At 37.0% G+C, this 21,904-nt stretch overlaps 2 protein-coding genes across 3 annotated transcripts; both read right to left on the bottom strand.

Annotated features, from left to right (window-relative positions):
• Nucleotides 1–331: 331 nt before the first annotated feature.
• Nucleotides 332–14,654, bottom strand: wdhd1 (WD repeat and HMG-box DNA binding protein 1). Of its 2 annotated transcripts, none has more exons than XM_052581174.1 (26): nt 14,516–14,654; nt 13,492–13,612; nt 13,258–13,369; nt 12,932–13,083; nt 12,064–12,175; nt 11,788–11,838; nt 11,460–11,555; nt 11,168–11,260; nt 10,873–10,979; nt 10,543–10,696; nt 9,770–9,974; nt 9,478–9,650; nt 9,187–9,371; nt 8,358–8,599; nt 6,302–6,439; nt 5,039–5,195; nt 4,814–4,928; nt 4,474–4,605; nt 4,020–4,219; nt 3,521–3,651; nt 3,235–3,291; nt 2,954–2,985; nt 2,685–2,852; nt 2,295–2,434; nt 1,554–1,689; nt 332–861 (listed from the first exon to the last, which is right to left on the bottom strand). In XM_052581174.1, exons 2-26 carry the CDS (start codon nt 13,566–13,568, stop codon nt 697–699), a joined length of 3,330 nt encoding a protein of 1,109 aa, XP_052437134.1. In that variant the 5' UTR covers nt 13,569–13,612; nt 14,516–14,654; the 3' UTR covers nt 332–696. The 2 variants fall into 2 exon arrangements, with proteins under 2 accessions (XP_052437134.1, XP_052437135.1); XM_052581175.1 differs by having other exon boundaries at nt 13,492–13,609; nt 14,516–14,610.
• Nucleotides 14,655–15,904: 1,250 nt separating this feature from the next.
• Nucleotides 15,905–17,818, bottom strand: socs4 (suppressor of cytokine signaling 4). The gene has a single exon (XM_052581247.1). It carries the CDS (start codon nt 17,816–17,818, stop codon nt 16,676–16,678), a length of 1,143 nt encoding a protein of 380 aa, XP_052437207.1. The 3' UTR covers nt 15,905–16,675.
• Between the last annotated feature and the right edge of the window lie 4,086 nt (nt 17,819–21,904).

The following is a 21,904-nucleotide window of genomic DNA, read 5'->3' as shown; positions in this document are numbered from 1 at the left end:
AAAGTGATTTCTTGGGGCAGATCAAACCACCTAAGGGGATTGACTAGACCTTTGGGTGATGATGTTCTTATGATTAAATATAAAAGCAGTATTTCTGAAGTGAAAATGCACCATGCAACCCAGAGGTTGTACAGCTAGTAACTTTCATTTCATGTCTGTGTGGTTGCAAAATCAAAGTTCAGTGACCTCCGATGAACATCAGAAAACCATTTACTTCACATTCGAAGGCCACCATTTCATCACTGGTGTGCAAGCAACACTGAGTACTTTCACCAGGCCAATTATCCAAAATAATCTTTAAAATAAGAAAAACTGCACACAAGACACAATGTAATATTTTACCTTTTATTATAATTTTTTGTTTTACATACAGTACAAAACCACACAAAATGTATGTACAAACCATCCAAAGCATAATAAGAGACCTTTTTATTAACCATCTTGCCATACTGCTAATTGCTTAACAAAGAGACTTACATTCATTTCAAATGCTAATGAAGAGACGCGGTGCTTTCAAAAGAGCTCAAACTTGAGAAAATTTATGGAGAATGAGTGGATCACAAATGAGCAGCCAGAACGAGAGGTCAGAGAATTACAGTAAATAATAGAAAAAAAGAAAACATTTTTTCCACCCCAATAAGTATTATAATAAAATGTAAAAATTACATAAGCCGTTAAACACATTTATGTCAAGTACTATTCTTTGTTAAATGCAAAAGCAGAAAGTTTAGCTGAAGTATCCAGTGGCTTTTTCTTTTTGGCGCTGCCCTCATCAGACTCCATTTGTTCATTTATTTGTCCTTCATCTTCACGCTTTCGTTTCTTGGGGTCAGAGTCGCCCTTTGCTCTCTCGGTCCAGTTCTGAATGAAAGATAAGATGGATTTATGTACATTCATGCAAAATTACACAAGCAATAAATGGTATCATTCAAATAAGCCTGTTATTGTATTTAAAATTGACCGTTAACCCAGATACATTTGTTCACGGTTCAAATAAACAAAGGCAGCGAATATATTCAGATGACCATGATGAGTCACCGGGGCCCTTTCTGCACGACACCCCCCCCACACACCTCAAACCATTCATCAGTGTAACGAACTCTTTCAGCGCCTGAAGCCACCCCCATGTCATTAACATGAGATCAATGAGTGCGGCACACACCCCAGCCCGGGTTTCCAGAGCAACAGGTGTCCTAACCATTCCCCCTCCAGGCTGTGTGTGTGAGAAGAGTCATTCTGCCCTGCACTGAGTGTCCCTGTGGGTGCGGGGTCACGAACAGATTGTTCAAACAGGAGAGCATAAGTGTTTGGAAAGCCCACACACATACACAGGTAAGTGGAGATCAGAAAACATGACGATATGTGCTAATGAACAGTATTGTCATGGATAAATTGGCTTATAGTTGTGGGAGCATATTAAAAAAAATAGAGAACCCTGAGATAACCTTCCTGGATTTAATAACAGTCTGAAGACTTCACTTGAGTAATTAGCAAACAATTTTGGATTTGTTTATTAAAAACCATGTCACATGCTCCAATAAGAATAGTCTTACCAGTCTTTCCTCTGCTGAAAGAGTGCGGAAACGCCCCATGCCTTCCTTGATAACATCCATTTCCTCAAAGTCAGGATTGTCAGCCAGAATGCTCTTTCTATTCTCCTCAAGCCAAAGCTGAAAGCCAGTTTTCGGCCTAAAGGAAAATACATTGTAGTTACAGACAAGACTGTAAACAAAACACTAAAAAGAATGACAGTTCCTCAATCAATCATCTGACAATGACAATATAAAATGACCGACTATAAATTTAATTTAATTGACCTTTCAATGCATTTCTCAATTATTTTGCTAGTCTGGTGAAATAAATGTATACACTATGTAACAAAACCAAATACTGAAATTAAACACCAATCAATCACAAAAAAATATTATATTATCAGCATCGATGTGACTAATATTGGAACACTGTATCATGGACAATTAACACTCTTTATCTATGCCTGACTGCAAATGTTCCTATATTTTAAAGTATAAGCCATTTCATTTCATATAAAATGTTTGAATAGCACTAACAGCCTTTGTCCTTGAAAAACATAGTTATACAGTATTGCTCTCATATATCAATATATAAAGGTGGCAATAAAAAAAGCAATCATACTGTACGTATATGGTGCATCCCTAAATTTGATATGATTAACATGATGGCTGCTGACATACAATACTTTCATTTGGAAAGTTAAATGATTTGATGTTCTTACATCATTAGAAGATATCATTAAAGATAGTTCTCTGTCTTACTTTCTGTTTTCAACATTCTCCACTGATGCTGGAGGTGTAGCTGCAGGGGCTGCTTTCACTTTCTCTGCTTCCCTTTGACTGTCCTCCAGTTTCTTACTGTTTCCTTTAGAGGCACTCATCTGCAGCAGAGTGGCCTGGGTCTGAAAAACAGGGCCTAGCAAATTATAACGGACTCAAAACATCTAAAGATCAGTTATGTACAAGATGACATTTTTGTGTCTAGCACATTGGCTGAAGAACATAATGTTGCTTATTCCAATATACATTACACCATGTTTTACCATCAGAGCTAAACGTTCTGGAGAAAAGGATCCTAGATAACCATGTCATCCTGACACATCCCTGAGAGTGAGGGCTGGAGAACATTTGTATTTGAGCAACACACTGTACCTTGGACTTGGGTTTGGGTGCCAGGGGCTTCAGGACTGGGGCTTTGCCCTGTTTTGATGTGCCGCTGAGAGGTGCAGCTTTTCTGCTGGACATTGTCATGCTGTCCAAAACATTAGTTGTTCTGGGCTGACCAGCTGGTGAACTTGACGACTTTCCTGCACTGGACACCTGCACATTTAATGTAAAAATGTAAAAATGCATTACCAATATTTTTGAAAAATAATACTTAAAAAGGAGTTTAATATAATTAAAAATAGTGGAATTCTAACCTTAAAAGGGTTCACCCGTCCTTCTCTACTCACTGTGACACACAAGCACAATTTTAACTGCCAGCAGACACTCATATATAAGACTCATATATAATGGCTGTCCATTTGTGCCACTCGAAAAGTAATTTGAAAAATTAAATCAATTTGAACAAGTTAAAGAAATAATGTAGAAAAAAACACAAAGCTGCAATCTGATCATAAAAAAATCCCCTTTAACATTTTTTTATATTTGATTTAATTATTCAAATATGCTTTATATTTTATTTTTATATTCTACTCACTTGGTTTAGGAGAAGGTCTTTCAGGTGATTTTCCTCCTTTTTTAAATGGATTCAAACCTGGATAGTCAAAATATTTTCATATCAAAAACCAAATAAAAAAAAAAATAGAAAAAGCAAATTCAATTAAAAAAGTGCATTTCTTAATCGTATAGCTATGTCTATTGCAGAAATTGAGACTGGTGCTGAAAATGTAAAGAAAGGAGATCAAACAATATATAACTGATATGCAGAGAGCACACATACCATACTGTAAATTTAATAAATTTTAATAAACTAGCATATTTACTTGGCTTCCTGGTCTCTGTTGATTCTTCTGCATCCATTTCCTCCTCTTGTGGATAATCTTCGTCCTCCTCCTCCTCCTCCTCACAGCCATTCTCTACTTGTGCTTGTCTGCTGCTCATCTGACGGGATCCTCTATTAACATACAGGATCAAAAAATTATACTCTGTCGTTTTCAACTATTTTTCTTTTATTAAGAATTGCCACAACTTCTGGTGAATCAATTTCCACAGTGATTACTGAAAATGACTTTTAAAATCAAGACATTGCACTCACAATACAGATAATGTATTATAAAGTGGAGCATTCAAGAAGTGTTTTACAGAAATCGACAATGAAATTCAATCTAGGCATATCAAACTGAATTTAACCAGTATTTAACTTCCTGTTCTGGTCACATGAATGACTCACAGCGAACATCTTCTATAGTGGTTTCCATTAATTAATGTATAAAATCTAAAACGCACAACTTCAAGTGGTTTTATGATTTTTCTGGGCCTAACCTCTGATAGGCTGGCTCTTCTTCTTCCAGCTCCTCCTCTTGAAACTGATTGGCCTTTTCCAGGGCGAGTTCACTGAGTCTCTGTGCCAGTGCCATGCGTCTGGAACGGGACGCGTAACGGATGGCGAGCGTCACAACGCTGTGAGTCATCATCTCAGCCAGCTCCACGCAGCGGAACTCTCGCTCCAGTTTACATGACAGCTGCCGCCACACAAACAGAAAACAGACAGCATAGAAAATTATGTGAGATGAGACGAGAAGAAAGACAGTTCAAATAAAAACTAATCGGATCAGATGCTATGCCAGAAAATGACGCACATGCATCAAAGTGGAATTTTGATTTATGACATTCCAGAATCATTTTGCAGAAATCAGACAGTGAAATTCAATCCAGGCATACGCAACTGAATTTAACCAGTCTTTAACTTCCTGTTCTGGCCACATGAATGACTTACAGCGAACATCTTCATTAGCAGTTCCTGCTGCTCTTTCTCAGCCTGAGACTGACCCTCGCTGTCAATTTCATAACCACTGGATGACAGAAAGCCATAGTGGTTATGAAAGAGCATGGAACGCCAGTATTGCTCCTACAAAACAAACACAGCGTTAATGTCTTATTCAGATGCACAGTTACAAAAAAAAAAAAAAACACATCAGAAAAGCGATGGACTGCCAAGATAGGGATGGACATGGCTGACTTTCAGTGTAGGTCAGCAACAATAATACTACATGAATAAATAAAATAAAATAAAAAAATAGCACAAGGGAAGATAATGTATTTCTTTAGATTGATACCTCCATTTGGCCTTTCTCTGTGGTGGTCTGGCAATAAGGCAGGTTAAAGGGCAGCACAGCCACAGCAGGGCGAGGTAGGGTAGGTGGGAAACGCGAGCCTTTACATGGGATACATCTGAGAGAGAGAATGAGGATGAGAAGTTTCATTGGCTGCTTGGAAATAACGATTTGGATTGATGTGACATTTGTGAATCAAGGAAAATGAATGCAAGGAGAAAGAGGCACCTGAGTTGCTGTGGATTCTCATGAACCCCAACAACCCAGTAATGGTCTGATTTGCTCTTGCAGCTGTCTCTGGTGTTACAGACAGGAGACCATGTGTTCCCCATGGTCCGGTTCAGCATACGTACAACACCCTCCGAGTCAATACAGCATGGGGTTCCTGGACAAAAAAATTACAATTATTATAAATCTTCATCTGTCATTTACTAAATCAACAAAAAAAAAAGAAAAAGAAAAAAAAAAAAAGTTCCAGGATTATTGTGGCTTTTAGTCCATGGCTATTAGCATTGAGGCCAAATGAGACCCTAGTCTTAAATAGCACTGATATAATTGTAGCAATAGCCAACAATTACATTGTATGGTTCAAAATTATCTATTTTTCTATTAAGCCAAAAATCATTAGGATATTCAGCAAAGATCATGTTTCATAAAGATATTTTGTAAATTTCCTACCATAAAAATATCAAAACCTAATTTTTGATTAGTAAAATGCATTGCTAAGAACTTCATTTGGACAACTTTTAAGGTGATTTTCTCAGTATTTAGATTTTTTTGCACCCTCAGATTCCAGATTTTCAAATAGTTGTATCTCGACCAAATATTGACCTAACCTAACAAATACATCAGAAAAATTCTTCAAATTTAACCTTTTGACTGGTTTTGTAGTCCAGGGTCATACATGTATGCATAAATAACAGTTCAAAAGTTTGGGGTCAGTAAGATTAATTTCATGTTTTGAAGAAAAAAAAACTATTATATAGTTAAATTAATTAATTAATTAAAAGTAACTAATTCCTGTAACTGACCCCCAAAGTTTTCGGCAGCCATTACTCCAGTCTTCAGTGTCACATGATTCTTCAAAAATCATTCTTATATGCTTATTTGGTGCTCAAGAAACTATTATCTTAATTATCATAATTTTTTATTATCAATGCTTAAAAAACAGCTGTGCTGTTTAACATTTTTGTGGAAATTGTAATACATTTGAATGATTCTCTAAATGAATGAAAAAAACAGCATTGATTTGAAACAGAAATCTTTTGTAACATTATAAATAGCTTTTATGGAACTTCGGATCAATTTATGCATCTCTGCATTAAAAATAAATAATTCACATTTTCGGACCCTAAACTTTTTAACAGTAGTGTACATAGCATAGTATAACGATCAGGAAAGTTAATATTACAAACAATTCTGCAGGCTGTTTTGTTCATTATTCTTCTATTTCCTTAACTATCAAACAACAGGAAGAGAACACTGACTCACCCTCTGCAGTGAAGCCCATCCATGCCAGGTAGGACTTCCGTGAGAGAGGCAATGGTTCTCCATGCATCACCTGTCTTCTCTTGATCCCGAGCTGGAGCAGCTGTACGCCAAGGGCCTGATCTCCATCAAACCCAGTACCTGATGACACACATGACAAACAAGTTCAACCAATGTATAAATACAAAGCAGAAGCGTTTTGATTCCTCATTTTCCTAGTTGAAAAAAAAATTCCGTGACTCACTGCTCAAAAGTTTGTGCAGATGTTGCATTTTTATTTCTATTACTAGGTCTTTGAATAAGTTAAACTGTGATCAGTTTTTCTCCTTTACAATCGATTTTTATTCATTATTAAAAGGAACCAGCTCAAAACTAAAATGTTATATATATGTCTGAATTGCAAACAAATTATAAGCGTTAGCATGTAAAAAATAAAAATAAAATAAAAACTGAATACACATTTAAAGGGTTAGTTCGCCCAAAAATGAAAATTATGTCATTAATAACTCACCCTTATGCTGTTCCAAACATGTGAGACCTCCTTTTATCTTCGGAACACAGTTTAAGATATTTTAGATTTAATCCGAGAGCTCTCAGTCCCTCCATTGAAGCTGTGTGTACGGTATACTGTCCATGTCCAGAAAGGTACATTGTGACATCAGAGGGTCAGTTAGAATTTTTGGAAGCATCGAAAATAAATTTTGGTCCAAAAATAGCAAAAACGACGACTTTATTCAGCATTGTCTTCTCTTCCGTGTCTGTGTGAGAGAGAGTTCAAATCAAAGCAGTCTGGATATCCGGTTCGCGAACGAATCATTCAGTTCACCAAATCGAACTGAATCGTTTTAAATGTTTCGCATCTCTAATACGCATTAATCCACAAATGACTTAAGATGTTAACTTTTTTTTTAATGTGGCTGACACTCCCTCTGAGTTCAAACAAACCAATATCCCGGAGTTCATGTACTCAAACAGTACATTGACTGAACTGCTGTGAAGATGAACACCGGGCCGAGCCAGATAACAAACAATAGACTGACTCGTTCACGAGTGAAGAACCGGTTGCATCGGTGTTCGGATCACCAGTAGTTCTTTCGGACAGTTTGATTCAATAAACCGGTTGAAGAAAACGGTTCACCGGTTCTTTTGCGCTCAACGTAATGGCGTCATTTCTGATGATTGCCCTTGATTCAAGCAGTTTACCCACGCTCATAATATTAGCACAGAATCAGTTCAGAATCAATCACCAAAATAATCAGTTCAGCTCAGACGCTCTGTGTGTCGGTCTGCTTCACGCTGAATCACACATGTGCAGTATCATCGGCTCCTCGGTTCACGAATCGGACGCGTCTGACAGAAACGGTTCTTGACTCGTGAACGAGTCAATGTTTTGTTCGTTATCTGGCTCGGTTCGGTGTTCATCTTCAGTTCTCTCTTCACAGCAGTTCAGTCAATGTACTGTTTGAGTACATGAACTCCGGGATATTGGTTTGTTTGAACTCAGAGGGAGTGTCAGCCACATTTAAAAAGTTAATAGCTTAAGTCATTTGTGGATTAATGCGTATTAGAGATGCGAACAGTTTAAAACGATTCAGTTCGATTTGGTGAACTGAATGATTCGTTCGCGAACCGGATATCCAGACTGCTTTTATTTGAACTATCTATCACACATACACGGAAGAGAAGACAATGCTGAATAAAGTCGTCGTTTTTGCTATTTTTGGACCAAAATGTATTTTTGATGCTTCCAAAAATTCTAACTGACCCTCTGATGTCACATGGACTACTTTGATGATGTTTTTCTTACCTTTCTGGACATGGACAGTATACCGTACACACAGCTTCAATGGAGGGACTGAGAGCTCTCGGATTAAATCTAAAATATCTTAAACTGTGTTCCGAAGATAAAAGGAGGTCTTACATGAGGTCTTACAAGGGTGAGTTATTAATGACATAATTTTCATTTTTGGGTGAACTAACCCTTTAAGGCTTCTGGTTGTTCAGAAGAAGAGCACACAACCAGTGTTTGTATTGAAAGAAGAGTGTCAACCATCAGTACCTCTGTGATACACGATGAGGAGCTGCTCTCCGTGTCCTGCCATGCAGACAACAGCTCCAGGCAGGCTGAAGATCTCCTTCTGCACTCCGCCAATAGAGAACAGCCTGACCATCAGAGCACTGGTGGCCACTGCAGCCCACCCCTGACCCAAACACAACGCACGAACATCCTCTCCTTTAGGAAGATCCACTATCCAGTCCTTATGAGTGTCCCAGCATGAGAAATGCAAACACTGGATCTTACTGTTGAGAGAGAGAGAGAGAGAGAGAGAGAGAAGAGAAAAAGAGACATTTACAAAGGGAAAGTAAAGATGTTGATAAGTGAACGTTAAAGTGCTCTTTCATTTATATCTTTGATATTGTCAGTTTTCATATTCTTTCTACATCTTAATATCTTTAGGATTATGTGTAAGGACTTAGTTAATTGGACAATTACATGAATACAAATCAACAAGTTCCAGAGTATGATTAGGTCACAACAAAGCTATCGTTAATACATTTCCACAGAGAACCAGTTCCCAGTAACAAAAAAAATATATAAAAAGTGAATTTTCTAATTTACCATGTGTCCGAAAATCACCTACTGTAATTTATTAATTCAATTCACAGGCAGATAATTTACTACCGGAAATTACTGGATTAGTAGTTCAGCAAATAAAAATGGAGGCAAAGTGCAAATTTGCTTCGTAAACAAAAGCAAAAACTAGAGAGCAAGGTTCACATCAGCTGCTGCAGACAGTAATCTGATTACCATGAAAGCAGCTCTGTTGAATCCAAATGAACTCCAAATTCTAAAAATGACCTCAATTATTTCAACTAAGATCTTGTACCTGGCAAGCTCATCAGTTCCCTCACAGGCCAGCAGCACGGCCTCCTGGGATAGATCAGCCATGGTGTGGCCCAGGGTGTTTGTGAGGTGCATGGCATGATGGATGGCAGTATCGTGAAACTCCACATCAATGGCATTGTCCTGATCATCATTATAGCCACGGACGATACCCACAGAGTTCCACACCTGAGAAAGAACATAAGGAACTTTACAAGACCTTGTCATAATTAAACAAATCACATGTTTACTGCTACTGTTAACTGAATTGACAACAGCTATGGTTCTTCCTCACCATAAAGCGATGCATGAGGTGCATCGGGGTGGATCCTGGCTGGAAAGCCCTTTGGGGTTGTGTGGGCATGGGACCCTCGTATACGGGACGGGACACTGCAGGACCCACAGCAGGAAGAATAGCACTGCTGCCATCCTCCTCTGGAACTCCATCCAGTTTAACAGAGGCTGCATCTTGAGAGACACAAACTTCTGACCATTAATTAAAGCGCTTTAATCACTCTTTCACTACTAGTTATATCCTTGACTTGAAGTAACTTCCTGCAATACTTGCTTTACAGAGACGCTCATACCTTGAGAATTGTCATCATCATCCAGGAAGGACCCTCGGTTTCGTGGTCTGCCCGTGGCAGGCATGAGGTCATCATCGTCGTCATCCTCCTCCATGACGGGCTTCTTCACCGGAGACCGCGAGTCACTCATGCCCTCATCTAACATCCGGTCATCGTCCTCATCAAACAGGTCATCATAGTCTTTTTTTTCTTTAGCTACAGTGGCCTAAAAGCCAGAGGAAAAAATTAAAAATAAATCACAATTAAAGTTTTCCCCAAACCATGCAGCCCAAGTAATTTTTGCAGTGAATAGACATTATATAACGCTTATCTAAACAGAACTTTTTTCCCTTTTTTATATATTTAAACGTGACTTTATAATACTTATAATATAATCATAAACATTTGAATGAACTGATGTAAAACATGCAGCCCAAGTAATTTTTGCAGTGAACAGACATTATATAATGCTTATCTAAACAGAACTTTTTTCCCTTTTTTATATATGTAAACGTGACTTTATAATACTTATAATATAATCATAAACATTTGAATGAACTGATGTAAAACAAAAGAGATTACATTTTTTTACTTTAATATTTAACAATATTAACAAATATACAGACAAAGAATGATGTTAGTATTTTCCGAAAAAAATAATCAAGCAGCAGATACAGGCACATAAAGGTCACCTAGAGATACATATACATCCATCATGACTTTACATTGGTGATTCTATTTCAAGCACAATATGATCGGGAAGAAAAAGACGAGAGCCTGAATGGATGACTGACCTTGGTGCTTTGGACAGTAGAGGAAGAGGATGGCGAAGAGGATGACACGCCTTCCAGGAGCCCGAGGCAGCCCTCTGTGTCAGTGTAAGCGATCCGGTCCCCTGAGGGATGCCACGCCATCCCACACACAGTGAACCCTTTCTCGTGTTTCTGTCTGTAATGTACAAGATCAACATCATCATCACTGTCTGAAATGACTGGTAGCATGACTTCCTTTTTTAGAAACATCTGTAAAAACACACAATAGTGTGTACAGTTCTGTATGTATAAAGCAATAACGACATTCTGTGAACACCAAAATCTTCAATTATTTTAAGATGTGAAATTAACCTCTCGATACACAGTTTGGCCTCTACATCCCAAATCAACAGGTTTCCACCAACTGTTCCTGCAGCCAGAAACTTCCCACACGGCGACCAGACCACAACATTAACAACCTGGGAAGAGTAAGATTCAGAAAGAATTACTCATAACAACATATTGCACAACTTTTGCCACTCAGCACATTATCTCACCTGATACAGTAAGCAAAAGGTTAATACGCTAATAAAAGTTTCCACAATCTATAAATGACCTTTTTCTAATTATATTGCTCTTAACTGTTCCAATGTTGTTTTCTACTGACCTGTGTGATGAGGTCATCAGAGAGCGTGCTGATGTGTGTCCATGTTTTTTTGTCATACAACTGAATGGTCAAGTCCACCGGTACGGCAAGCAGCTACGATCACACGCATTAAAAATAAAAATCTCAATCTTAAATCTCACAACTGTTGTAAGAAAATGGTGATGGGAGTCATGTAGATGACAGAGAATGATTGATGTGCTCATAAAGCACTTACACAGGAAGAAAACTTGAAATTGTAAATTGAATTTTGAAATCTGAATCTGCCTTATATAAAACGTGAAATTGCCAATACCTTTCCAGAACGAGGCTGCCATGCAAGCCTACAGAGAGACTTGGCATTGCTCACATCACTCGACTTCTGGAGAATTTTCCATTGAGCTACTTGAGTCTAAAACACACAACAGGATTCATGAGCTTAACATCAGATCTAAAATACAGAGAGGGACTGAAAAAGTCTGAGATCACATGTGGGAATTCAGTTGATTTAAATACATAATTTATGCTGAAAGTATAACTTAAAAAAATAAAAGATGTTATAAAGAAGCGTTTTCTAGTGCTCGCTGACTTTTGGACACCACTGTACATGTTTTTCCATTGTATGAACTGACGAGGCCGCATACCTGTGACTCAATAGACCATACAGTAACTGATCCATCACAGCTGGAGGAAGCCTGTCAGGAAGTGACATCAGCAAAATACAAAGGACTAATTATGACCCATAATAAATAGATAAATACTCATCAGATGATAAACCAAACACACACACACACACACACACACAAAAAACACCTAAGACCGCAAATGGTAAGGTGTTCAATAAATACGAAACTGTGAACTAATTCATGAGCTTCATTCAGAAATAACAGCTGACCATTAAAAAGAACCGTGACACTCACAAGGAACTCATCAGAGGGGTCAAGAGCCACACTGAGGACAGGAGCGTCATGTCCACGTAGGGTCTTCTGCTGACTGCTGTCCACCACGTCCACTATCTTCACAATAAAGTCACTGGAAAACAAAATGCCAAAATTAGCGCCTTCATTCTCCACCATCTTCAGCCCAGCAGAGACTCATATTGGCGCTGCAGATCTTTCTGATCTGAAGTGGGGAAATATATGAAAACTCATTTCCTACCTCCACAGGAAGAAAAAAAAATAAACAATCTAATAACCTGTTTGGAGCTCAGCTGCCAGTGCCGCCCGCATCAATATTCAAGCATCAGCAGCAGGATAAAACTGCTAAATCAATGCTGTGACATGCTCGCTGCCTTCATCCATGACGCACCGCTTAAAACAATCCATATATCCAGAAAACGGCCATTTAGCAAAATGCAACTAATCAGAAAACAATCAAAGTGGCTTCGTCTTCACATTGACGTCGGACAAAATCACAGAGATGGGAGTATAAAACAATACTTTTAAATTATAATATATAACACATATCAATGATCCATGAGATTATTATGACACTGATTGTAACTAATAAACTGCAACTAAAAATTTATACAAAACCATGCATGTTGGATTGTGACTTTTCATGTGTCATTACTATCAAACAAGTGACCCCTGGACCACAAAAACAGTCATAAGTGTCAATTTTTTTCAAACTGAGATTTCAAAAAAAAACAAAAACAATCCAACCCTGGATATTTTAGGCTATTTAGAAATCCCGGCCAGGATATATCTTAGAAATAGAGGCTATATGGTCACTCTGAAACATACACATGCTTTACAACACAGATGTTGGACTGAAAGGAAGTCCCACCTGGTGCCTGCAGCCACTCTTGACCCGCTGCTGTTGAAGGTGACGTGGTTTGCGTTGGTGGTGAACCGAGTGAGAATGCCATCTGGATCTCCCTCTGGGAAAGTGTGAATCTGAACTGTGTTGTTGGAAACTGCTGTAACTAACTTTCCATTCTGTAGGGAAAAATAAACACTGCTATTGAAATAACAGTAAAATTAACAGGATTCTGATTTAATTGACCATTTTCAGACGTTTAACTGGAAAAACTTGCTGTAGCATTATTAGGGTGATTATATTATTATAATAGACTGTACAAAAAACACACACACAAACAAACGTTAACTTACCTTCAGTGCTACAGAATAGACCTTCTCCCCAACATTAATGGACTTGGGATCGTCATCGTCTAGACTTTCCCATATGCGGACATCACCGTCACTCCCACAGGTCACAATACACCTAAGACACATCATAAGATGTTTGAAACAATTACCTCAACAACAGGCATCTTATTATTTCCCAGTTGTTGAGTCTGAAATCAAAGGCATCAAAAAATTAAAAAAAAAAAAAAAGTTACTTACTTTCCCTCATCATCAAAGCAGACATCAGTGTGTCCTTCTGAGTGACCGTAACGCATGGGCTTCCTTTCACACGGCATGATGCTCTCAGGAGGACGATCAGAAACAGGACAGAAAACGTCTGCTGGTAAAATTAGTAAAAAATAAAACTATTCTTACAGAATTTTTTATATAAACATGTTACATTACTGAACTACAGTTTTATATTTGAAATAAATATACAGGAATATGCACATTCAATTTTGGTTACATTAAAATTAATTTCTCCTGCTTAATTATTTCAAATAATAAGTATAATATTTTTTGTGCAAATAACTAATGTTACCTATAAAATATACAAATCAAATTAGTCAGACAACATATTTATTTTTTTTTATATTGTTTTTTTACTAGTGGATGCAGTATACACTATACACTAGTTCATTTATGTAAGTGCAAAATAAAGAAAACTGTGACATTATACTCAAAAATACCAGTAAAATTTATAAATAATTTGAGACTAAAAATTATTCAGACAGTTTTCCTAAAATGTTTTTTCTTTAATTACTTAATGCAGTCTTTTACACCACATACTGAACAAAATTAAGTATTGCTTGGTAATTGGTTGACCATAAACTAAATAATGTATAACTTTTTGTATTGTATCGTTTTGTATGTGTGTGTGTGTGCACAGTTAACTTCTCAAAATTATGTATCAAGAAAAAGAGTCTATGATCAGGTGTACAAACGACACTTTTCTAAACCAAAAATAATAATTATGACTGGTTTGTGATGCAAACATATAGAGCCTTCACTAAAATTAAGCTAATTGTACCTCAAGTTTAGACAAATATCTTAATCTTTTAAGGACAAAGAGATGCATGTGTGCCGCTACGTTAGCCAAGTTACTTTACAATCAAAATTATCAACAACCACGGAATATAAACACAAGTCTTCAAATAACTACATGTGTCGCGATAATCAAATATTATTGAATAACAACACAGCTATGAATGTTGCATACATGTATTAATCAAGCAGTACTTACAGCTTTAGTTTGGCGGTTATTTTCACAATTCAGCGCTACACACTAGCTCACAATCTCCCGCGCTGACAGCAGTGACGTTTAAAAGTGGGACGAACCGTACAACTTTTCTCAAAAGTCATTGGCTGAGTCAGAGTATTAGTCCCACTCTACGTCTGACGTATGTTGACGTAACATATAAATGAATTCTACATAAAAAAAATATACTAAAAACATTTATTTATTATTTAAAATAAATCGGTCAGTCATTTTTAATGGTTACCATTATTTTAAAATCTTCGATGTGCGTGTAAAAATAATGTTGTCGTTCTTAACAAACAACAAACAAATGGAACTGCCCGCAGCAAAACTGTCTGATATGAGACATACGCATCAATAATGTCATACAGCCTGGGGTTGTACGTTTAGTCCTCTATAAGAGAATAGACAAATTATCCTCATTGTCTGTTAACTGAACAATCTGATATGTAATCCAGGAAGCAGCACTTGCATCTGCTTGTGGACTGAAATGCAACACCAAATATTACGATGATAAGATTAATGGGCACATTGGGGTATGTCATTTCTGCATCATTTTGTTTCTGTTCTTATGTTTGTAAATGTGTGTCCAGATTTGACTACATTGCAGAGACCAAACGTACCCAAAATTATAGTAAAATCTGAAATCACCTAAATTGGCCTCAACAAGCAAAACAGTTTAACAAGAAAAAAAAAAAAAAAAAAAAAAAATCTAATTATGAATGCAACATTTCTCTAAATTCTTACAATATTTCACAAAGGTATGTGCTATAAATGTAAGAGCTCAAGATAAAGATGGTCCACTTTAAATTTATAAAGCAGATTTGATCATCTCAGGAACATTAATATTTAACATCAGTGGGTTTGGCAGATCAATAATGGCTCCTTTTTCAGTCGATTGAGAATCAGTTTTCCAAGGTGAGCACATGTAGTAAATGTACTAAAGACAATGACAATTAGCTACATCATCATAATATCTTTAACCAAATCAAAGTTGTAAGATAGGATCATTCCACGTTTTGTTAAAAGTGTATTTTTAATACACACCATTTTGTCTCCTCAGTGAACCCCTGACTCTCACACAGTATATACTTGTAATAAAACAATCTGAGAGGAGACTTGGTATAAACCATAACACAGTGAAACAAATCAGTTTAACTTGTTGACTCTATTGCTTGTTTTTTTTTTATTGAAAATGTGTAACTACAATATGTGGTTGAATTGCTTCCATACTGCTTGGTTATACTGGACAGATCTATCAAATAATATACTGACAATGTTTTGCATCTCAAACAAAAACAGATTTAGGCACCGTTTAGTTCTAAAATACAAGACAGATACTATAGCAGTTAGAAAGTGTCAAGTCAGTTTTACAAGTATGCCATCTAGTGGTGTCTGGTTAGTAGGAAAAACTGTCACTAGATGAAGCAACATTATGTCATGACGCATGACGTTTGCACAGGTATTAACAAGCCATCTAGATATATATATACACATATATAGTGATATATATATCACTTTGTGTTATAGCCTATTCACTCGGTGGTAAAAAAAAAATTCTGTGAGAGTGTTCCAAAAAACAACAAAGCAAGTGGCGGCAAAATTGACATCACTCTCTCTTCTGACTGCTTTTAAAAAATCTCTTTATATTTTTTCATTATTTTTGGAAAATCGTGGAAAAGCTGTCGTGGATTTACAGTAAATAGGAGAACAAAATGTTTTGCCATCATCTCCTGTTCACAACTCCTAAAGTTTAATCGATTATGATGACTTCCGCCTCTGAGAAATGTGAAAAGGATCCATTAATTCAATTAATTTACTGTTTTATCGTAAATATCTAGGGCACAGAACTTTATATTGCATACTTTTGTATAAATAAAGTATAAGTAAATAAAGTATACTAACAGATGAGAATCCACATATCCTAGTAGAAAATCGGCCCAAAAAACACTTAGGCCTAATAGTATAGAAATGTCAACTGATGCCCTGCATATCTTTGGTTTTCACAAAACTGCATTAGAAACATAAACAGTTTTTGGGCTGCATGTTAACTACCTCCACTATATTGTGTTGAATACATTTATTGTGCCTTTCAGTCTGTCAAATCAAGCAACATGTAGTTTTGTCTCACTTCCGTCACAGTTTTCAAACAGCACAAGCTCCATTGCATCTATAGTGGTATTGCCTAAGGAAGTGTCTCAAACTGTAGGGTAAAGGCAAGGTGTCAATGCCCTGATATGTTGTACAGCTACAAATGACCGCTCTGCACATGTGCTGCAGAGAGAAAGGAAAGTTCCTAGATAGTGGGCGAGAGAGAAGAGGCTCAAAAAATAGGCATGTGGCCGGGTCACTGTAGTGCTTCAACAGGCCTGTGACACTGGAATCTCTGTACATACAAGGGTCACGGCCATCAAAACTAAAGCGCTTCCCGTTTTGCTCTATTCGAGCATGGAGGGAGCGGCTATAGCGTCTGAAGCTAACTGAGAAGAGGTATTCATCCTGAGCAGAGTCTCGGAGCAGAAAAGTCCCCTCTGGTTGCCCTTCCAAAAGCTGCTCAGCTTCAAAACGATCCAGGACACCCCAATAACAAGGGCTGTTGTTGATCTGAAGCAGATCAGGAACCAGGATGTAGTCAGTGTGGGCGCAGCACTCAGTGTCTCCATGTGCTAAAGACGGATCCCAGTCATCCAGACTAGAAGCCCCAGTAGAGCTGATCTCTTCCCATGAAATGAGCTTTGGAGGAGAAGAGGATAACAAGGGGCCTTTGGGTTCGGTTTCGATGCTTAAAGAAGGTTTTGTGTGAGTGCCATGCTTCTTGATCAGATGCCAACACTGAGCCAATTCGGATTTCGGAGAAAACGGACACTTGTCCTCCATGAGCTCGGACACATGAATCTTCCGTTTGGACCAAAGAAGGACGGAGAATGGACGTGAGGAACCAGACTGGTGGTGATGGTGGTGGTGGTGATTGCGAAGAGGGAGACACTGGCCAACGGCGTCTTGAAACTTCTGCCTCAGAGACCGGCGGGACAGGGCTTTCCTGCAAGGAGAGTCTGGATCCGTTTCTCCAGGGATCGTACAGCTGCACTTTCGCTCTCGACGTCTACGAGGACTAGAAGCAGAGCGTACAGTCTGGTCGTCTGTTCCCTCCCCCTCTTCCTCTCTGGACGCTGTCTCATGATGTGATCCACGGGAGCGCTTTTTAATACTGCGGATGTAACTATCAGCGCTCCAGCTCCTCAGGTTCTTGGGACGTGTATCTGCGTTTTTGGGCTTCCTCTCTGACATTGCTGTAGGCCCTTTTTGGAAAATTGCTGCACAGAATTTAAAAATAAATCAAGATTGGCAAAGAAAAACATGAAGAATACTAATAATATTAATGCTATTTTAGTACAAATATAATAAAATGTATTAATACAGCATATATTTATGCACTTTACCAAATAACATTTTTATGTTGATTTTTCAGGAAATGAACATGATTCTATTGATATGTTTCTAATTAGAGGAACACATTATTTTATATGAAAAATGAGAAAGAAGAATGTGTTCCAGGAAACAACACACACGCATGCAATTATAATTTAAATGAAAATAATAATTGACTTGATTTCGTTATTTTAATTTACTTAATTCAATGAACATTTAGTATTTTTAGTTTCAAATTTAATTAAATAAATTATACAGTATATTACATTTCTTAATTCAAATAAAAAATAGAACTACCTAAATATAGTATGCATTATCAAATGTTTTAGGACACTTTAAGTTTTCTATATATACATTAATTACTTCTATTTGTGTAATGTGTATTTTTTTTTTGAGTGCAGTATGTTTATGCAATTTTTAAATAAATAAAAATAATAAATAACTATATACTATATTATATTATATACAGATCATCTGTGCTAAGGATATACTTTGTATGTTACTCCATATCACAACTATATACAAGTAACAGACAGATACAATATAACTTGACAAAAAAAAAATAAAAATCCCTGCCTTTTTAATATCTTTTATATGAATAAAATCCAAATGTATCCTACCTTCAAAATGGATGGAAAGTCTGATGTCCTCACAGAGGAGTAATGAATGTTTCCATGCTTGAAGTTTGTGCAGTGAGAGCTCGGCATGAACTGAAGGGAGGAAGCACATCCCTCCTATTTAAAACCTCTCAAGTATCAATTCCTCAGAGGAATACTTGCCCTTCACTGGATGGAAGGGGTACTTTTGTCAATGGACAGTTAACCTATCATATCCAACGATGAATATGCTGTCCTGAAGAAATGACATTGAGAATTTTAAATGAGTATAGGATGTATAATCTATATGAGTATTAGGCTATCATGTCTATTATAGCTGTTATATTATTATAGGCTATTTTACTTGCAAAATAAGTGCAAAAATGTGTCTATCCATTCAATAAGCCAAACACCCACAACATTAAAATCTTTTCAAATGTATTAGCTCTTACTGTGAACTTTGACTGAACATCAATGAATCAATGAGCTAAATGTAATTAGTCAATAATAACGGACATCTATTTAAGAGGGCAACCTTGTTAGGAAGGAAATGGGAAATCTCTGAACAGACACTGAGAGCTCTACCTCATTGATTTATTGAGTGATATCTGCCCTACTTTAATTTGGGAACATCCGGCAAACATTTGCAAGCACAAAGGCAATTTTAGACACCCATTTCAGATGGTGGTCATGGAGTCCATTCAAGGTATCACCCAGAAAGTATCAAATATTAAGAGTAATATCATGCAATTCCCGCCTGCTAAATGGATTACAAAATAAATTCAATAATTCATTATGGCTGTGAAGTCATTAGGTGATGTCATTCTGAAATGTTAAAATATTTTACTCTCATTTATTTAATATCACAGGCAGGCTACTGTATAACTATGAATTATTCAGAAGAACGCTGTGCATCTTGTTTTCTTACATTTGCACTGTAATCAGTGTCTCTCTCTCTCTCTTAAGTGTGTGAGCCCAGCAGGATGGCTTTCAAGAAATTAAGAGATGAATTCTCCTGCGATCTGTTAAAAGTGGTTGATCCGATCAATGTGTAGAGGCACAAATGATTCAGTTGTTCCACTTAACCCCCTTTCTTGTCTTACAGATGTCAGAACAATAAAGAACTGTTGTATTCAGTCCTTTCTCTTATAATATTCTTTTCCGTTCTTGTAGAATTAACAGACCTTAAAAATTATAAATTGTCATAAATCTCACCCTCATGTTATTCCAAACTGTTGAACACAACAGAAAACATTTTGAGAAATATTAATAACCAATCAGTTGCTGGTAGCCATCGATTTTTTTATTTTTTCAATCCAATAAATGTTTGGTTATCAACATTCTTCAAAATATCTTCGATTCCACAAACAGACCCAACACTTGCTACATGAAACACACACACACACACACACATGTTGGTATATGTGGTTTATGGGGACTCTCCATAGGCGTAATGGGTTTTATTCTGTACAAACTGTATTTTCTATTGCCCTACCCCAACCCTACACCTAAACCTAACCCTCACAGGAAACTTTGTGCATTTTTGGATTTTCAAAATAACTAATTCTGTATGATTTATAAGCGTTTTAAATTACGGGGGTACTAAAAATGTCCTCATAAACCACCTCCTCATTGTAATACCTGTGTCATATATGTCATTATACAAATTTGTGTCCTTGTTAACCACATAAACAAGTTCACACACACACACACACACAAAATCAGATAACTTTATAATTTTAAGTAAAGAAACAACATATCTCAACATATCAACATTGCAATATTATAAGTGAGGAAAACTGTCAAACACTACTGTAATGTGTGTGTGTGTGTGTGTGTGTGTGTGTGTATTACGGCGCATTACATGCATTCCAGAAATTACAAAAAAAGTTGCAATAAATAATTGACATTATTCAGCATTATTTACTTTTCTTTATCATTTCAAAGTTTATTTTTACAGTGAATTTTATCACTTGGCAGACAGTATCATTTCTAACCTTCCTGCCCCATGAATTACCAGAATTGTAATATACTCAGACTAAATTTGGAGGCCTACCAGACCACACAGGGCAGAAGTGAAGCATGCATAGCTGGAAGAAGTAACAGGATCAGACAACAGGGAGAAGAATCTCCTGTATCACATACGTGATATGTGCACAAATCTGTAGGCTACTGTATATCTGTCTGCTAGCGAGAGAAATCATCTTTAAACAGAAAGAGGACAGTAACTCAGTATGGCCATTAACATGGCACAGTTTATCAAAAAGAGGGAACCTTGCCAAGATATGCCAGCTATTACTGTGCTATCGATCTGATGCGCAGCAGAGCAACCATGGACATCATGAATTTTTCAGTTAATTGTGTTGTCAAATTTGTAAGACTAAGCCCATACAAGCTTCATTCTTCATTCATTATATGAGCACTTTTTTTCAGTGTACAGTCTCGACACCTCCCTAAAGACATGTTTATGATAATACAGAGGTTTAAGGCTCTCAGTAAAAGACTCCTGCAGCCGTAATGATTCCATTGTCTGCACTGGTTTGCAGCGTGTCTGGCCGATAATATCGCATGGCCATTATTCAAGTGTAGATGCAATGATGTTGCTTCAGAACGGTGGCTCTTTGAGTGATGGAAAGTCTGTAATTAAATCAGCAGGAAGTCTCTGGCTCCATGGCTCTTGTGTTCATGTTCTCTCCATTGATCTGTATTAGTATCTGGACTGCTTCTGTAATGGCTGTTGCAGCTGAGGTGCTCTTGGTAGTGTTTGTCTGTGTTATGGTGCTTTGAGGGAGACTGGGTTTGCTATAAGCTGTTTGAAAATCAAAGTGTATCCATTTTAAATGTTTAAAAACTATCAAATATGCAGACAAGTGAGTAAAGTATTTGCAAACTGATTTGTCTCTATAGCACTATACATTACTCTATTTGTTTTGCAGCTCAGCCCAACATAGTGACACTGGCTCAAGCAATAGTTGTAGGCGGGGTTATCTTCTTTTGATCGACCAATGGCTTATAGTGTTTGGAAGTCTGTTTGAAGACAAACATTTTAGTACTTTAATCTCAGACATTTTACACATTTCACTTTAGCCAGAAAGCAACCACTTAGCAACCACCTAGAACACCCTAGCAACACATTTAAGAACATTCTCTACATGTGGTTGCTAGTTATGCTCATTTTTGCAATTCTGTACTGCAAATGCTTTTTAATTTTTATTACTGAATTAGGTTCAGTTCTACTTTAGAGATATAATAAGTTTGAATTTAGTTAATTTTTAAATATACATTTCTTTGCCAATAACAGGTTAGTGATGGTGCTTTGACAGAAATCAAGTTGCTTGAATACATTATT

This window comes from Carassius gibelio, chromosome B17, assembly GCF_023724105.1.
Source record: "Carassius gibelio isolate Cgi1373 ecotype wild population from Czech Republic chromosome B17, carGib1.2-hapl.c, whole genome shotgun sequence".
NCBI classification, from domain to species: Eukaryota; Metazoa; Chordata; class Actinopteri; order Cypriniformes; family Cyprinidae; genus Carassius; species Carassius gibelio.
Note: the sequence above shows the minus strand (reverse complement) of the source record. Positions and strands in the feature narration are given on the sequence as shown.